This window comes from Sceloporus occidentalis, unplaced genomic scaffold, assembly GCF_023333645.1.
Source record: "Sceloporus occidentalis isolate IW3139 unplaced genomic scaffold, rSceOcc1.0.p SCAF_27, whole genome shotgun sequence".
Taxonomy (NCBI): domain Eukaryota; kingdom Metazoa; phylum Chordata; class Lepidosauria; order Squamata; family Phrynosomatidae; genus Sceloporus; species Sceloporus occidentalis.
This window is the reverse complement of record NW_028317007.1, coordinates 12772982-12792721: the sequence shown is the minus strand read 5'-3', so window position 1 is coordinate 12792721 and position 19740 is coordinate 12772982. Positions and strand designations below refer to the sequence as shown.

The 19740-nt window shown below is 37.6% G+C and overlaps 1 protein-coding gene across 1 annotated transcript in view; it reads right to left on the bottom strand.

Annotated features, from left to right (window-relative positions):
* The window catches only part of LOC149299948 (uncharacterized), a 60961-nt gene extending 42416 nt beyond the window's left edge, over positions 1-18545 (bottom strand). Inside the window, exons 1-2 of the mRNA XM_089485884.1 lie at positions 18516-18545; positions 16260-16340 (exon numbers count right to left, since the gene is read on the bottom strand). Of these exons, the coding sequence (XP_089342010.1) occupies positions 16260-16340; positions 18516-18545 (111 nt within the window). The remainder of the gene's footprint in view (positions 1-16259; positions 16341-18515) is intronic.
* Positions 18546-19740: the final 1195 nt, after the last annotated feature.

Below are 19740 nucleotides of genomic sequence, written 5' to 3'. Positions count from 1 at the left end.
CACTGTGACCCCCATTCAAGAACTAATCACATCTGCTCAATATCATACTCGGAAATGTCAAACAGCCCACACAGACATTCTCTCTCATTCCTAAAATACTTCCACTCTAGTACAGAAGCCTTCCATCTTTCTGCAGAGGGATTCATTAAATTAGGTGGATCACAAATATAATAACTGATTCATAAGACATACTCAATTTTTAACAGCTGTTCGTCTCTTATATAAATTCATTTTTAAATATTGAGAACTTCGCACATATTCAATATGGTTTTGAGACTTACAGTCGTATACATAATTCTTTAAAAAATAGTTAATTAAAAAAGTAGTTGTTTCCCACCACTTATAGACGCTAGAGAGGGTTCAAATGTACGAGTGCCCTGTATGGCGGTGTTATTTTCCACTTAATTACGAATGAATTAGAAGTCCCATTGAAAGAATCACCACAAGACTATGAACGCCCCTTTTTTTACTGCCCATGTACATCACTTACATCCATTGCCTTTCTTTTTGGCTTCTTTCGTGATTATTTTTATGTAATAATTTTTCTGAGATATTCCATATTATACATCCAGTAGTCATTTAAGATAATGTTTCTAGCGTAGGATTTCCTACACGGGTCCTATTCATTAATCCTTGTGTTTTCTTATCAAACAACAAATTTGGGACAGCCCTATGTGGGATAACAGAAAAGGATAAGGGGCCTCTGCAAGGATGGGGAAGTCCACATTTAAGCACTCATAATCTACACAATCATTAAAATCATAACGTATTTGCTTATTTTGCCTATTTGAGCTGGAGTTAAAAAAAACCAGGAGGATAAAAGGGAGGGGGAAGTGTCAGGGGGCTAGAGTGGATGTTTATACTGGACCCTAAAATTTCATATATTTCAAGTCAGCTGTATTATAGACATTTCCTGCATCTGGGTATAATTAAAGACATTTGAGCATCTGTACTTCTGCTTCTCCATTATGCTACATAGTTCTCAGACGCAGGGGGTATGAAAATGACGATGTATGATAGACATATCCAATATGGATGATGTGACTACGAAATTTAGGAGCAACAGTTCAGTTCCTTGAGAGTCTGCTGATGCATTCCCGACAATCTTAAAAGCTGTCCCCGGAGCCTAAAGAGAAACAAAGCATTTTTTCCATTTATTCTCATATTAATCTGATACGTCTTCCTGTTTGACAAGGGGGTATCCAGGAAACAATGACAGGATGCAGTGTCTGTGCTTTATGTAATGGTACCAGCTGAGCTATATATTTTTGTTGTCAACAACCATTTTGAAATCATGTTGGAAGCCAAAGTGATACTTGCACCGAAAGATAAAAAGCAACGTAAAACATTTAAAATCTCAACTAAACATTGGAAAACTCATAGCTGATCTTCCTGATTAATAATCTTCAATCGTCAACAAAATACTTGTAACATGGATGATAAGTATTTCAGTAACACTTACTGTCCTCATTTTTATGGTAGGTACAGCTAAGACAATCGTCCCATTGGATGTACAGAAAACACTGTGAACGTTAGGGGTTTATTCACTAATATGAGCCTGTTTGGCAAACAGATAATATTCTTAAAACAGACACTGGCCAACACAGTAAATTTATACACCATTGATTTTAGATTAGTGCTTCCATGACTGACAATAAGCTAGCTGCTAACTTTCCTCCTAACTTTCGGAGCAAGTGACACACTGCCCAACCTAAGTAGTTGTTTCCCCTCTAAGGTAGTTTGTGTATCAACGTTCAGATCCCAAGCGCTGATGTATTTATGTGGGTGCTGCTCAACACAATGTGTCCCTCACACCTCGGACATCCCGTTATAAGTTCACAATTACATTGGTTGGTGGCATTTTTCATGGGATTATAACATTTATTTAGAACAAGAAAGTGTTAACAATACACAAGCTGTGGCACCTGAATTGAATTAAGTGCTTTTATGATTCTTGCCTATGCACAGCAAACAAATACAAATGCATACATCAGATAATGTAGAAATACTATATTCATCCGGACTTCTTTCCTGTTGAACAGTTTATTTTGACTGATTTGTGGAAAATTAGAGTCTGCCATTCTCATTTGCTGTACTCCATAACACTGTGGTAACACAGCTTGGATAAATACTCCCACACAATTTCATTTTTTTTGTGTTTCCAACCAATCTGTTTTGATGAGATTTTTGGAAATGGAAAATGTTGATTACATCTTAATATGGCTTATTTTAAACCAGACTGAAACATCGTTTTTGTGCTAATAACTAACATATATGTAAAAGTCTACATTTTGTAGACATGAAACCTACAAACTCCATAATGTTAAAAAAAATCTATGATTATCAAGAAGGAAATATTCATATCAATCAATATTTCACTGTGCCCTCATTGAGATTGGTTGTATTTGTTGTATTGTACTGTAGATGATCTGCTCAACAAAAAGCTGCCTCATCGTGACATCAAGATATCAAACATTGTAATTGTTAATAGGTTCTTTTTTATGACAAGACTATTTAATTTACATTATTGTAAGTCTTACCAAACACAGTCTTACCAAACACAGTCTTCTCTGCAGAGTGTTACAATTGTTTTACACAACATGTAGACTTTTGTGCGTTTGTTGAAGGTCTACTTCAGACAGTTAACATATTTGACTTCTAAAAATGAAGGCTAACAATTATTAACCATGCAAATAAAACATTTATCATATAAGCAATGACTAATATGAGGTACTTTTTCAGTAATAGTATGTATCTAATTAGTGAATGGAGAATGTGTGTTTAGAGAACATCTAGAAAAGGCACATATGGTTTTAAAAAAAGAAAATCTAACATGGGATATTGCAAAAATAACATTGAAGAAGTAATTGAAAACAGAGGTAAAGTTGGAAAGACATACAGGATGAAATCTCACAAAATGTTTTTTGGCTGAAATGGAGAATTTTAAAACTACACTGGTTTGGCTTTCTTTTCTCAGTTTAGGAAGTATAATAGAATACATTATTTAGTAAGTATACCTGTACCTGTTAGGCCGACCTTCATGCTACATCCTCCAAATGTGACAGAGAACAGAGTAGGGGGAATGGAATAGGATGTGTATGTTAACCCCTTGAATATACATACATTGATTGATGATATCCCAGTCTAAGGAGCGTGGTTGTGTGCTGACAGTCTGCCGTTAGGGTTTGTATGTGTTTAGAAATAACCTCTTCAGTGCAAGAGGTGACCACTGGCCTATAATTTGTATGAGCGGACAAGACCCAGATTTCAATTATAAAGACCCCCTGGACCACATGAGGAGGGTAAGCATGACTGCTGGCCTATGCTGGGCTGGTAGTCAGTAGGCACGAGGATCATTGGCTCATGGGTAGTTGGGATGGATGGTGTTTTTCTTATCAAGCTTTAGGCCTAAGCTGTCAAGTTGCTTTAACACAATGAGGAGGGCTACACATCACTGTGTGATGTGTGTCTAAGGTGTTTAAGGTGTTTTTTTTAACTTTGAAACACCTTAGACACACTGATTCTGGTTATTGAAATGAGATTTACGGTTTGTTACAGTAGGGCGTAGAACATGACAATAAGGAATCTGCTTGTATCATATGCAATTTTATTTCAGATTCAAGCATATGCCTGTGCATAATAACCTGAGCTGTACTTAATGGGATCATCACATGCTTTTGGGAATGTGACTTGATAAAATTATCTTAGCATGCACCAAGTAAGCTAAGTATAGAAAATTGCTCTTGGCAATGTGGGCCAATGTCAGAGGTAAACCATAAAACGCAAATCAAACCTTTTTTGTAAGGTTAACAGAATTAAGTGTATATTAGAATAAAAGTGACTAGTGAAACCCAAAAAACGATTCCTAATGAGGTATTCTAAATGCACCAATATAGCCTACTTTGCTTGAAAGTTGTTCTGTTCAGCCTTAACTCTGTATTTATAGCACGCAAGTTATGTAGTAAGAGTTCTTTTCTATACCATATGATCAAAAATTTGGTATTTTCGTATCCTTTGTTTTTCTTCATTCTACTTTTTTTTTTTTTACTAACATTGAAGAATAAAATAATCAATAGCCATCTGACTGTACATTGTAATACCATTCTACAGCTTAGGTTATTTTAAATGGTCTTTTAAGTTTGTTCTCATAGAACTACTGGTGAGGTATGGCTCAGCAAAAAAAACTACATAATTCAGTTTGAGGATTCCATATCTGGTGCAGAACAGTAGAAAATTCCAAATGTAACATTTTGCCCTAATACGTCAGCCGCAGAAAGCAAACCTTAAACATGATGCAGCTGGGGAATTAATTGTTTCCAGCTCCACATTTTCCCTTTAAGGACATTTTTATTTTGAACAGAGGTAATGTCCATGGTGCATAGCTGAGATGACCCATGCCGACAAATGTTTGGATACTGTGGGAATCAATAACCATTGGAATAATACAACAACAGGGAATTGCCATTCAACCTAAGCTAAAACGCAGTTGTCTCCTCTATTTTACATTTAGATGCGTGATATAAAGAATCCTTTTGTTGAATATGTTCCAGGAATGTGACACTCTGAATTAAACCAAGGAAGTCAAAGGGCATGAGAATAAACTGTCTATTCCCTGGTGAACAGCAGCTGAAGACCATAATGCAGACCACTGCAGTAAAACACTGTACAACAGGAAGTGTCCTATGCGGAATGTGTGTTCTACACTCATTGGTCCCATAACACTCTACAGTGCTTGGAGACATCAGCAAAACTCCAAACAATCAACTATTGTCTTCTTACATTTCATCTGACATGCTCCATGTTTCAAACATTAACAGCATATTGGCCGGAAACAATTTGACAAGCGTTAAACAGCATTCTATTGTTTAGTAGATTATGCACCAGTGAGTTTGAGAACTAGGTCAGTGTTGACATATTCTGAAGTAAGACTATCCACAGAATGAAAACGTAGTGTCATATAGAACCGCTTAGAGGAACAGGCCTTAAACAGCTGTGAGGGATTCCCCCAAAAGTAAAAAAAAAAAAAATGAATCGGTTTATTGATGCTATACATAATTTTTCTCATTGAATGACTTGGAGTCAAAACTGTGAAATTGTTCTTCCAGTGTACAAAAATGAAATATTGCTGTTAAAAAAGCCACTAAAATACGGTTTACCATTAAGTAGGCCGGTCAAGGGCTATTTTACGCACACTAGACATAATATACACTTGAATACAGATTAAGCTTCACAAAATGTTTATTTCATTCCATATATTTGTGTTAATTCATTTTGAAACTGCTAGCTTTGTAACTCATTAAAGAACTGCCTTAATGAGGCACACATAATCCACATTTCCAAGAGAACCATAGGAGGCAATAGTGGAGTGGCTTATGGGTAGCCGCCAATCACATTCGTGATCTATACATTTTGAGCATCTCCACCCACTAACTATGTACCACTCATCATGGGAATAGAATTTAATGGCAAATAAAACGCACTCGGCACATCAAGGCTGCCCACTTTTTAAATCTGTTGTAAGTCCTCAGCCTTACCTGGCCCTAGTCTTATAACTGCTCCAGAGATGGTTATATCCCATCACTGTGCTAATCTCTAGCTTTCCCAACCATTTCTCACATCACATTGTATATCCAAATATGTATACTTTAAAAATTTACTTTAAGACGCTGTAAGAGGGCCATTGGAGGACTAGTGCAGACCTTCATGGGACACAGATAAGAGCATGCTAAGAATGGAACTTGAATGGCTTCTTTTTAGCCCCACTCACGTTCCTCTTAAATAGCCCTCAGAGAGGTACTCTCCAATTACCACATAAAAATTAACCATCGTTAAGCACCACAGAAACATCTAGGCCCCCTGCGGCATAATCACCTCTGCTACTTTCTCTTCCAATACACTGTACTATCCATCATGCATTTTCTGCATATCTTATGAGTTAGCCTTTCCTTTTGTTGTATATATACAACATAAGTATATGTCCCATATTTTATACACTATAAAATCATTCCTCAGCTGTACCTAGAAAGGTAGCAGGTATATCATATGCATTTAACATGTTCACCGAGGTAAGGAAACACAACTGCTGTCATCATCTGCCCTCCTGTTTCCCATCTGACAGCGCAGGCGAAATAACTCGTCTCAGCAGATTCCTTCTAAGAATATTCATTTGTGGTGGTGACATTCTGAAAGGGTGCAGAGCAGTGAATTGTGGTCTCATTAAACAATATGCATTCCTTTTCTTCTGGTTGGTTGATAGATAGCAGTACATTGTTCCAGCGGCTTGAAAATCCTTCCCTTTTCTAGTAATGCGTGATGCACTTCTACCCTGTGAGCTGGTTACAGATATGAAGAAATGTTAAACTATCACAGTGTGCACGACATTCTCAGACACAAAGCATTCATTGTGTTTTATTACAACTCTCATACCAACAACTATATATTTTCCTTTAAGGAAATTATTCACTTTTGCATGCCTAGTGGCCAAATTGGGCATAGAGGGGCTATGGCACATGTGGTGGGTGAAACATAAGGTGGCATTAACACCGGGTATCAATCTGTGTAAAGTGACTCCCAGTGCCAGAAGAGCAAGTGTTGGTAGGAATGAAAGAAGCAATGCTAATGGAGTACAATAACGCATAGAGTGGAATATGGAGTGAACTGCAAAGTAGATCCCATAGGCATATACACTGTTAAAATAGCCTTTGACTTTTGTTCTTATAGGTAAGCCATCATATCAAAGGGATAGGATAATTGCACACTGATGATGTTTGTCCAGCAAAAAAGATGAAGTGTGTCTGGGCAGCGGCGTATCTAGGGTATGGCAACTATGGCTCGTGCCATAGGCGCCATTTGAAAGGGGGTGCCGGTGAGCGGCTTTTAAACGCCGTTTTTTTTTTGTTTTTTTGAGGCGGAGGAGAGAGTGGGGCGCCTAGCAACCGCTCGGCGCCCCTCATTCTCCTCCACGAGCCCTCTACCCCCGTCCCGGTGCCGGCATTTCATGCAGAGCGCCTCAATATGACGGCATATTGCGGCGCTCAGCAGTGAAGCTGCGGGCACCAGTGGGCGGGTTTTAAACACTATCTTGTTTTTTGTTTTTTTTTATGCGGAGGAGAGAGAGGGGTTAGGGAGTGATAAGGGAGGGAGAGGGGTTAGGGAGTGATAAGGGAAGGAGAGGGGTTAGAGAGTGATAAGGGAAGGAGAGGGGTTAGAGAGTGATAAGGGAGGGAGAGGGGTTAGAGAGTGATAAGGGAGGGAGAGGGGTTAGAGAGTGATAAGGGAGGGAGAGGGGTTAGAAAGTGATATAAGTAAAGAGTGGATTAATGTGTGCATGAGTGAATGAGGGAGAGCATGAGTTAATATGTGAATGTATTGTCTGAATGAGGGAGAGCATGAGTTAATGTGTGGATGAATTGTCTGAATGAGGGAGAGCATGAGTTAATGTGTGGATGAATTGTCTGAATGAGGGAGAGCATGAGTTAATATGTAGATGAATTGTCTGAATGAGGGAGAGCATGAGTTAATGTGTGGATGAATTGTCTGAATGAGGGAGAGCATGAGTTAATATGTGGATGAATTGTCTGAATGAGGGAGAGCATGAGTTAATGTGTGGATGAATTGTCTGAATGAGGGAGAGCATGATTTAATGTGTGGATGAATTGTCTGAACGAGGGAGAGCATGACTTCATGTGTGGATGAATTGTCTGAATGAGGGAGAGCATGAGTTAATGTGTGGATGAGTTGTCTGAATGAAAGTGTGAATTAGTGAGTGACTGTAAAAGTGTTTGTGTGTATCATAGATGTATAATTGTGGAAGGGCAAAGATGGCACTAGCAGGAGGTTTGAGCCTTGGGGACCAAGATCGCATAGGCAGGGTGTATATGGGACAAAGATGGCACAGGCCGGACTGTTTGGGGACAAAGTTGACTTGTGCTGGGCTATTTGGGGACAAAGATGGCAAATCTTATGTGTGTAATTTGGGTGCTGGTCAGGTTCTATGCGGGCAGTGTGGACGCCAGGGCTGGCTTTGGGGTGTGCAACCTGTGATCTATGCCTGTAATTTAGGGGGTTTTAAATATACCTTTTAATGCCGTGTTTTTATGTGAATTCCAATTGATCTATACCTGCAAAGCTGGGTTTTTGTGTTATTCTGTAGATCCATATCTGCTATGCTATGTTTCCATACATTATTTATGTATACCTGCAAATACAGGGTTAATATGTCTTATTCAGTTGATTAATACCTGCAATGCTGTTTCCATGTATTTATTTGATCTATACCTGCGATGCTACGTTTCATATATTATTATTGTATACCTGCAAATACAGGATTTGTATGTCTGATTCTGTTTATTTGATATATACCTTCAGTGCTGAGATCACAAGTGAATTTCAATTGATCTGGGTTTGTGTGTTGATCTATACCTGCTATCGGCAGCAGGGTCTAATATTTATATATATATATATATATATATATGGGCAGCAGGGGCTAATAAATGGGTTTTAGATATTTGGACAGGGGCGCAATTTCAGTGCTTGCCATAGGCGCTATTTTCAGTAGATACGCCTCTGTGTCTGGGGTTTCTGCCTGTCTGGGAAGTTGTAGTTCCATAACAGCTGGAGGGCTAACTGTTGTCTATTCCTCCTCTATATTAAACATTGTATGTCATAATGACAATGGTTTTAATTTGATAGTGTTAAAGGGAAGTCCCCGGGAAAATTTTATTTCTTTCTCCTTGGTCATAAAACACAGAAATGTAGATTAGCATCGAGAAAAACTTGGTTTTGTTTCATTTTGCTCCTATAGACTTCTTTATGTGATATTTTGGGTGACTTTCCCTGTTCAGTCACCATACTGAGCTAATTCTTTATGGCAATACTAATGATGTTTCGTAGACTTTCATTAGTCAGAGTGTCAGTGTAGTTGATTTAAACTGCCCATTCTAATGCTTGGATTAAGAATCAAGGTGTTTGTAGTACATTGTGCAAAAGATAAAAAAGCGAGAACACATACAAAATGGCTACTAAGTAGCTGCCTTAGAAAAACATTGCATTATGCAAAACTAGGTCTATTTAAAAAAATAAAACAGCACAATACCCAACAATTCGGACATATTAGATACAGTACAAGCAGACAGAGAAGAGGTCTAATAAATTACTGAAATCCTGTTAAGTGATTTTCAGGGATATTCCCATAAATGGGGCCAGTACAGGCATGCCTCTATGGTTTACTTACTGTCATGTATACACTTTAGCTGTCAGAAAGCAAGCACATATGCTTGCAATTAAAACAACATAATCATTGTATGTATAAACTACTTCTTTCTTTATTTATCTTTGTCTCTGACGTGCTATGTTTCTCAACCTCAAAAACATCTGAAATTATGTATTTCTGAATTTTTTCCATTTGTTTGCTTTTTTTTAAATTGTAAACCTAAGCTCATGACATTTCTGCCCTGCTTGAGCTGCCCCGGTCCACTGTTAATACTATTATTGTGAAGTTGAACCTTCTAGGAGTAACAATGGCTCAGCTATGATGCCATAGGCCATGCACACTCAGTGTGGGGCTGCTGAAGTGCGTTGTGCTTAAAAATTGCCTGTCCTCTGTTTCAAATCTGGAATCTGATGGATAAATCTGGGTTTGGCTGATGCCAAGAGAACACTACCTACCAGAATGCATAGTGCCTACTGTAAAATTTGTTGCAAAATTGATAATGGTCTGGGACTGTTTTTCATGGTTTGGGCTAGGCCCCTTAGTTCCAGCGAAGGGTAATGTTAATACTACATTTAGACATTTTAAACAATTGAATACTTCCAACTTTGTGGCATCTATTTGGGGAAAGCCCTTTCCTGTTCCAGCATGAAAACATGGTTGTATGAGTTTGGAGTGGAGTTAGTTAAGTGGCCTGCACAGAGCCCAGACTTTAACCCCACTGAAAACCTTTGAGATGAAAAGCAACACCCATTCCAAGCCAGGGTTTTTCATTCAACATCATTGCCTGACCTCACAAATCATATTTGGGGTGAATGAGATTTTGGATATTCAACAAGCTCATATAGGTGTGATAGTCAGGCATCAGAATACTTTTTGCCCATATAGTGTATCAATTGCAGGCTGAACATTTTGAGGTCCCTTTGTGGATGTTGGGATCCTTCTAAATTCATTGAAAAAAGGACTGAAAGCTAAGATCAATTGGATGCCACATGCCCCAACTAGGTTATATTGGGTCTCCACTAAGCTGGTTTAGGTGTGCCCTGTAGACATCAGTAGAGACTCATCTTGGTCCATTTTGGTAGTCCTATGAGCACCTTGACAAGAAATGAATTCTTGAAGACTTCAGATCTGAGTTGAGTCAAATGCACTCGTAATATACTACAGTACATAATTTTAGATATAAACTCAGTAGATAACATGCAAATTAACAATATCAAGGATGCGTTTGGCTGAACTCAAATACTTATTTTTCATGAATTAATTGTTTGCTCATAGAATTGCCAAACTGAGCCAAGTTGAAAAAACTGCTTTGTTCCCAATGGAGAACAGTTCACATGTCAAAGCACACGAATCCCATATACTTTGTCAATTTTGCCAGTCTTAGCCTAATAAAATGAATAGTGCATATGCCATTTAAGGACACTCTCATGAGATCACTCCCGGTCTATGTGATATAAAGAGTTGTGTGGGAAACATTTTGTTCTGGATGCAAATTCAGTTATGACAGTGTCCTAAAAAACATCCGGCTATCATTTCTAAATGATATTTAATAATATATAATGTCCTATCTACAAGAAAAAGAAAGGAAAACATGAGGACTTTTGCAGCAGATAGAACAACCCTCAACATGAATGAATGTACTGTACGAAAGTAGATTTTGCCAGCTGCACTACATCCTACTTGAATCTTGACTTTCTAAAATACTGAGTATATAAAAGGACATGCCAGCGCATGGTCCATGTAATTCTTCCTAACTCCAAGGATGTTTATGATAATTGTCGTTATTATTTTATAAAAACTTTAATAAAGAAATCTAATAGTAATAATAATAAGACTGCATTAACATGGCTTTTACAGAGTTAGCCTACATTTTGTTAAGAGGGATGCTACTAAAGTAAACAAATACACCGCCTATTAGGTTACTCTTTATGAAATGAGAACAAGGGTTGACCATGTACTAAATTATCTTGTATAAATCAGTAGATTTTTTTACCTCCAGTTGCAATTGGCCCATCAAAATTTGGAATGTTCCCTTAGCATCTGTTAAGCTGCTAAATCTCTCTGTATATTATTATTTGTAATGCAAGTGTACGTAACTTAATCAGTCCTACCCAGTCCCAGACATCTGACACACCTGGTGGGCCACTGGCCAACATGGCGCCATACACACCCGTTGGAGTTTAACGATCAATGCAACTTTACCTAGATTACAAAAAGTTAGCCTCACCTGTGTGATAGGCGGCTGCCGACCTTAAAGGCCCATTGTCGCCTCGTAGTCCTAAATCTAGCTGTGAGCCTAACCCCACGTAAACAACACTATTGCCAAAATGGAAATAAAGAAACACGCTGACGCATTAGTAAACGTATGCTTAATGAAAATATAAACTTGGAAAAGGACACTGCATCTTTGTGGACTTGCAACTTTTCAAATTATTTAATAATCATGCAAACATGTTCAATCAGAAAATAATAGTTCTACATATTCTACAATTTGCTTCAAGGTCAAAAATAGCGAGTCTGGGAGATTCTATCCATTTGTAAATGTCATGGGAAATCTTTATTCATTTTGACCTCACAGGACAAAAATACGTACAGACACAACACAGACAATGGCAACAATAAAGTCATTCTTAATTAACTGCCCTTAATTTGAAAGGACCTTGGTGGAAACCAGTTACCACATTTTTCCAAATTGTGGGATGATAACATGGCAAACGCACAAACACTAGTCCCATCTATTCTTCAGGTCTGGATTTACATGGGATATAATTTTTTCTCAATCTTTTCGAAACCTCAAAGACTTTAACAAGACACATTTGCATTCCTGACATCTAAACAGAAGTGGAATCATAAACAAGATCTGTTTGTTTTAAGAAAGCATCAACATCCTTGTGCACGAATGGTTTATGCAGATTAACAAACGGATTTACATGCTAGTCGGTTTCTAGAAAGCACTACAAGGAATATTTATTTCTGCAAAACAAATCTGCATCTAATTTGTCTGAATTCTGTCTCATTTCCAGGGCTTGGTAGTTCAGCAACAGTATTTTGCAAGATGGGAAAGAGACTTATGAGTGGACGAGAAATGAAGAGGAAAATGTTTATCTTTTGTGTTCTAGGGATTTAAATACCCGTATTTGCTCGATTATAAGACGAGGTTTTTTCCAGAGCAAATGCTCTGAAAAATCCCCCTCGTCTTATAATCGAGGTCGTCTTATAATCAGACCTCATTCTGCTGGAGCCAGGCTGCTTTCCGGGCTTTGGTCGCGAGCAGCGTCCAGGAGAACAGGAAGCTAGCACAGTCCACACATAACTCTGCCTCCCCCTCCTTCCTCTGGGGGCGGGGCCAGAGAAGTTGCTCGCACAGCCGGGCCCCTGCAGAAGTATGGAATGAACGAGTATTTAAATGTTTGTGAATGAGTGTGTGTGTGTGATAGCATGGATGTGTAAGGGGGGTGGTAGCATGGCATAGGGAGGCTGTAATCACACTACTATCATCCACAGGTTCCAGCATGTACTGGCTGCCTTGGCTTGATAGGAGTGTGATTGCTGTTAGCAGTTATATATATATATATAACTATATATATACACCTCCAGAAATGCATTTTAACCCCCTATATGCCACTCAGCCCCATGATATGCCTTTTAACCCCCTATATGCCACTCTGGCATATCATGGGGCAGAGGGGCATATAGGGGGTTAAAAGGCATATCATGGGGCACAGTGGCATATAGGAGGGTATAAGACATTACTGGAGGCAGAGTGGCATATAGAGGGTTAAAAGGCACATCATGGGGCAGAGTGGCAAATAGGGGGGTATAAGGCATTTCTGGGGGCAGAGTGGCAAGCCTGGGGGCAGATGTGCATAACTGGGGGGGAGCAGGTTGGCAAATAAAAGGAAATAAAAAATATATATTTTTCTCAATCATAGCTTTTATTAAATATGAAAATTAGTTTATATGAATTAACATTTACTAGTAAAACTTTTTTCCTATAGGGTAGTCTTATATTCAGGTCTTTTGTTTTTTTTCCTAAATTAATATTTTGATTTTGGGGGGTCGTCTTATAATCAGGGTCGTCTTATAATCGAGCAAATACGGTATTTTGAAGACTTCCTATTTATTTCAATCATTAAAACAATTTGCAACTAAGATATACTTCTTTTACTGCCCATTCAGGAGAGGTAATGGTCCATCATTTTAACAGGCATAAATAGTGCAAAAGATAAAGCAATGACAATAGAAATCAACTCAATGTGTCTTCTGATTGACCTATAGTTAGAAGATAAACAGCTGTTTGCACACAATATGGCGGTATGGCACAGTTCTGGGTTTGAGCATTGTGATCACATGTCCTTTGTGTTGATGTAAGTGATAATGATCTCTCTATTTACTTCTACTAAGTCCATAGAGATGCCCACAGCGCACACATGGGTGAGTGGACTCATAAAGATAGCATATTAAGTTGCTCTTTACTGCCGCCACTGGTCTAAGGGACACATTAAGAAGATAGAGACCTACAAGTGTTAGGATTGATTATCAATTGTGTTAGGGATCGGGCCCCTTAAAAACCTAGAGAGCCTGAGTATACATCAAAAACATCTTTCACTTGTATTTTAATTCATTTTCACTAACAATACATTAACATATTTACTGGCAGAAAGTGGATTGAATTGTAAAGAGGTTGACTCCTAATAAAATTTTTTTTGTGTTTACAGAACAATGCAACTTCACCTAGATTATGAAAAGTTGGACCACTCAAAAAAGGGATAAAAAAAACCAAACTTGGCTATGAAATATAAAATATCATATATGAAAATGGAGGGCAACATAATGCTAATATGTTTACTTCTAACATGTTGTAGAAAAGATCCTACAAATAAGCTTCTTAACCCCTTAATGACAAACCCCATACATGTACGGGCTCAAAATGCATTGTTTTCAATGGTTTTAGGGACCGCCCATTGTCCTTAAAAAAATTCACATTCATGCACAATTACAAATTGTTTGTATGAACCTTACATCTCATACACAAAGTTATAGCAAGATGTGATCTGCTTTTCAAGACTTGTTCCAACTATTACTCATCAGAGTTTCTTGTGTGTAGTGAATGAGATCCATGAGAACTAATTCTTTTGAATGTTGTGTTTACTTCTCAACAATGTTGAAATAGTTTTGTCCACCAAGGACAGCACTATGCAGGTGCATGAATACATCTGTTTGTGATAATTCCTGCATTATACAATTTCAGAAAAAAATAAAAATAACCATGTACACTGAATAAATGTAAGTTGGCTTTGACATCTATTCATCTGTCTTTTTTTAACAGGTGCAGTTGAAGACCTGATAAGGATGTTTGGGCAACTTATCATTTCTGAATTACCGTACAAAACATTCACATTTAGTCCAAGGAAAGTGAAAAAAATCAATTTAACAGTCCAGTAAATGTTAAATGTAAGCGTTTGCCTTAAGTAACCTTTTTTGGAGAAGACTTTTGAACTGAAAATAAACACTTCAGACTGTTTTGAAGCTAATTGTTGCTCAGAGATTTCCATGTCCTCTGTGCTCGTCAGCTTGCTCTTAGCTAACTAAGTGGGACATCATTTGACATCAAAGTTCTACACGTGATTTAAAGCTTTCATATGTCACAAAACTGCTTCTACATTCTTTGAAATTTTGTTATCTCGATAAGGCAAACCATTTTCCTGCCAAAAACTTACAGTCTAATTTCACGAACTTCCTAATATGCTAGAGTCACAAGTATATGTTCAAGCAGTCTTACAGCTACTCGGGAGGGGCATTTCTTGGCTTGGATACTGTAACTCCCATAAAATGACTTAAGAAAAGTGAGTTTGATTTTTTTTAAGTTGCTGACAGAATACAGGCTTGTATATTACACAACTCTTCAGTTGGTGGTAGATGCTGTCCAGATGTTGGCTGCTCCTTTCTGCAGGATGTCACCACCTACTAAGAGGAGGCTGCACAAGAACATCTATATTTACTTTGAAGTTTCTCTGTATGCTATTTCTTATTGGGAGTACTTGAGGTTCCTTATTATTATTATTATTACCTTTTATTTATTAAGCACGCTTTAAATGAGGTGGGTAACACACAGATAATGGATAAATATACATTAACACATACAAACACAATAGTAGTTGTGAACTTTTAATTTGAAATCATTGGTTGCCAGTATTTTAATACCACTATGATTTCTGTAATAAGACAAATGATATGCCACCTTTCAGTTTAGAGGGTTTGAGGCATGGGTTCTAAACCAATACCAGTGGAAAGAAATAGGGTAGCATTTGAATGTCTGCATTTTATGGATGTTGTAGCGAAAAATAGTTGCAATTCCTTTTACCTGATCAGTAGTATATATACTGGTTGAGCGCTGCTCTAGGCCTGACCCAGGGTAATGCACTACTAGCCACCAAGCCCTTACGTCCTTGGCACATATCCAGCTGTCGTCTGCACTGATGCCAACGATCAGCTGCTAGCCTTGAAGTGCCAGGGCCACTTGGCCATGGCCAGTCCTTTTCTGTGCACAAGCTGGCTCTAGACTTGGCTGAAGGTGAGTACTTTGCTCATTAGTAGTGCCGAGCAGAAGATGCATTTGGGGGGTGGAAATCATCCAAAATGTACACAAAGGACTCACAAAGGATGAATTCCTCTATGTATTAGGATGAATAAAATCGCAAGGCCATATGCATGTGAAGGCTGGGTTGTACCTTTAACTATTCCACTAGATACCAGTATAGTTATAAGACTCTATACCATCAGGGAGATAAACTAGTGAATAATATCAAAACAGTGCACACTTTAACATTGCTTCTGTCATACAAGCTACAAAATTGCCCATCTTACAGTCTTTAAAGACTATAAAGATGCTTTTTTGATTGGCCATATCACATCTGTTTGGTGATAATTGCCATTACATTTCTACAGAATCTGTTCATCTTTAAAGAATTTTGGTTTGTAAAATAACAATAAAAAAGACTAAAATTAGTCTAAAACCTAAAAATCCAGATGCTGATACTTTACTTACCCGACTTCCTTTCTCAGGGAAGCACTGACATCCTTGACTACAGTCTCTTCCTCCGCAGGGACCGGTGTATGACTTGCCACCCTAGAATTAAAGATATACACATGAATACACATTGATGGAAAGGTTTAGCTTACAAAGCGGTTTTACTGCTGAAAATTGTCCAATGTTGGACATACTGTACAGCTGGATTATAAAAGCTCTTGAAAGCTCTTTACATTTTTGCCCTATTTATATTTTAAAGTTACTAAATGTTCTGTAAGTATCAGTAAGCATGGCTTTAAACAGTAGTCTGACAAGTAGAATTTGTCTTTACCTAATGTATTGGTTTGTCTCAGTCTGTTTATGTCAGATCATTTAAATGTACTACAAGAAGCTGTGTGTTGCTATATAAGTAAAAGTTAATAATAATAATACTAATAATAATTAATAGTCGGTGACCGCCTCAAGTAGCAATTGCTACTTTTTTAAAAATCAAATTACCCTCCAAAATATCCTACATATTAAAAAGACCTCTGACTCACGATAATATAATAAAATGTACGGCAACAAATGTTGAGCATATTTTTTTTACTTAAGCCGAATACTCGCCCACATATATTTCCTGCAGCACATCTGGCCAAGTCTGTAAATACCATAGATTTTAATTGAATGGAAGAAAGAAAAAATACATAGCCCGAAAGTATAATATCCAGTGCTTAAAAAAAGAGCCTATTGTTTTTCTACTTGGAACACTATGAATTGAATCTATGTTAAAAAAAAGCTTTAATTGCATTCTTTTGTAACCTTTTACATATTTAAAAAAAAGAAAAACGTATCCTTAGATCAAAAGATGATACCTGGGACATTTCCAGCACTGGGAGGAGGGAAGACCAGGGCTGAGTTGGGGAGACATGACCACTCATGTGGGTGCTGAGTTGACTCCCAGTAGCCATGAATGGAGACAATACGCAGAACCTGGGTGGAGCCAGTCACGACCCACTCCACCTGGAGATGGAACATTGCCCTGGAGGTCTGTTAATCAGCTTTGACTCCTAGGGCCTCTATTGAGGGTTGGGGTCAGTCATGCAAATGGGCAGGTTTAGCCGCATGAGGGGCAGGGTTAGTTACCTAAAGGGCGGGGCTAAACCCAAAAAGATTAGAAATCCATAAGAGGGGTATGGAATATGATCTTGATGGTCATGACTTAACATCACTCCCATAACCTGGAGAAAACGCAGGGTGACCCAAAGATCCAGGGAAGGAGCATATCAACTGCAGTCTCCAAGTGAAACCTGGAGTGTTTCAGGTATGGTTATGCTGTGTTTAGGAGCTGCAGTTGACTCACCGATCTCAAATTGCTGCTACCCAACTCCACATATTTATGTTAATAGCTTTATAGAAAACCTACACACAGCAAACAATATCTAGAGCTAAAGGCTTTGGTGCATTCTGCTAAGACAATTCATGTAAGTCCTAAGAAATGTGTTGTAGAATTCCAATGGAATCTTCTCCGGGTGGGCCATGCAAAATTAATGAAAATTGGCATGAAACTGTGGAAGGTGGAACTGGAAAAAGGTGTCCCTGTTTTTCTAGGAGCTCAGAATGTTTAATGGGTATAAGTGTTGTACAGCCCTAAAAGTTACAATACCTTGTATAGGAACAGCAAGCAATATGCTTATAAATACATTGCATAAGTAAAGTACACTATTACTCTTCTAAATGCCTTCCTTTGTTACATAAATTACTATCAAGGTGTACAACAAGCCATATAAAAAGGTTTTGGTAAAGCCTCAACACACAGAGCCATGCCTCTAACTACATCCCCTTAAAGGAAACCTGCTCTTCCTGCGAGATAGGTGGGATTACTAAAACGATAACTCCCACATTTTTGAGAATTGATTATATTAATGGGATCATAATCTTTGGCAATCCTTGTTAATCTTTAATTAAAAAAAATAAAAATAAAAAAAGTTGATGAAGCACAGTACATGGACATGATAGGGAAGACCCAGATCTCCAAAAAGCTCTACCAGTAAATAATTCCAGTTCTTTTAATTATTAATAAATGAGTAGTCCAATATGGCATTACGTTTTTTTAAACAATGCAACATTGAACAATGTACTTTTAGTTGCAGAGTTGATTTTGGTTGCAGAAAAATCTGGAGGATGATACTTGAGTATAGTTTAACAATCAACCAAGACGTTATCATTACACAAACAACTACTGGCAGAAACATAAACATATAAATATTTAACTTCCCTTCATTTAATCCAAACCATGTCTCCTGACACATCTTTCACATCCATTTCATTAAGCTATCCTGCATTGTTTATTATGAGAAGGTTCCCTGGTAAGCAGCTTGTTATAAACAATTTCACCAAACACCTGCACAATGAAAAAGTGTACTGCAAATAAATGAATCCTTTTGGGAGCAATATTTTTCTTTACAAAGAAAAGTAGCAACCGATTCCCATAAACAAATGTCCAAAACAAAAAATGTTTATGATCCTTTTTATCCCCAATATAATACAAATAAAATAAAACAATGAGAAAACTAATTGCAGTTGCTCATGAAGTTTTTTGGAAATTAAAAACAAAAAATGTAAACAGAAATTAATTGTTATAAATTATATTTTGGTATGGACACAACCTGGGTTACCATAGATCGTGTCCCTTAAATAAAAAGACAGCTCTCCCTATGTTTGCATGGGGTAAAGTTCCACCTGCATGCTGCACTATGCTAGAGGAGAAACCGAGCAGCATGCTGTCAACATGTCTGTGATATAAATGTAACTTTCTTTCGATCCAATATAATCTGTTTTCTTTCTTTCGATCCAATATAAGATGTATTTCTAGATTGTAAACTCATTTCAACAGGGCACTCCTCAATTTTTGGTTACAGAAGTACAAATTGTTTTGTGATACACTACTTGTTTTGGCCAATGTACCCACTATACAGTAATATTTTATATAATTTTTGCTTCGTAAAGAGAATTAAAAAAAGTTTGGAGTAGGAAGGAAGCGCCCATCAATAACAACATGAAAAAAGGAAAAAAGAAACAACAAAGAGAGGGAAATAGCGATGATGTTTTTAAGACCGATTTCCATATACATTCCTTGTAACCCACTTTAAAATATTTTTATCTGGTAAGATATAGCTAGGCAATATGTTTCTTATTCATTTGGGAGTGTTTCGAAATGTTTGCGTAGGAAAGCCTTGCATGTACGTAATGCTATCCATTTAAACGCATACAGTATGTCTTTTGGTAGTCTTCTACATTGAATGAACCTCATACTGTAACCTTCCCAACCAAGACATCTACAAGAATGTGACCCATCCATCATCCTGTAGTATACATGGGGGCCTTTTCCACAATTATCATGTGAACGACAGGAATTCCCCTTGAAACTACTTCAGGAAGTAAAATCCTACCACAATGCAAGAGTATCTTATATAATTAAAACCGATCTCACTAAGGAAATAGAACCTTGTGCTAAATA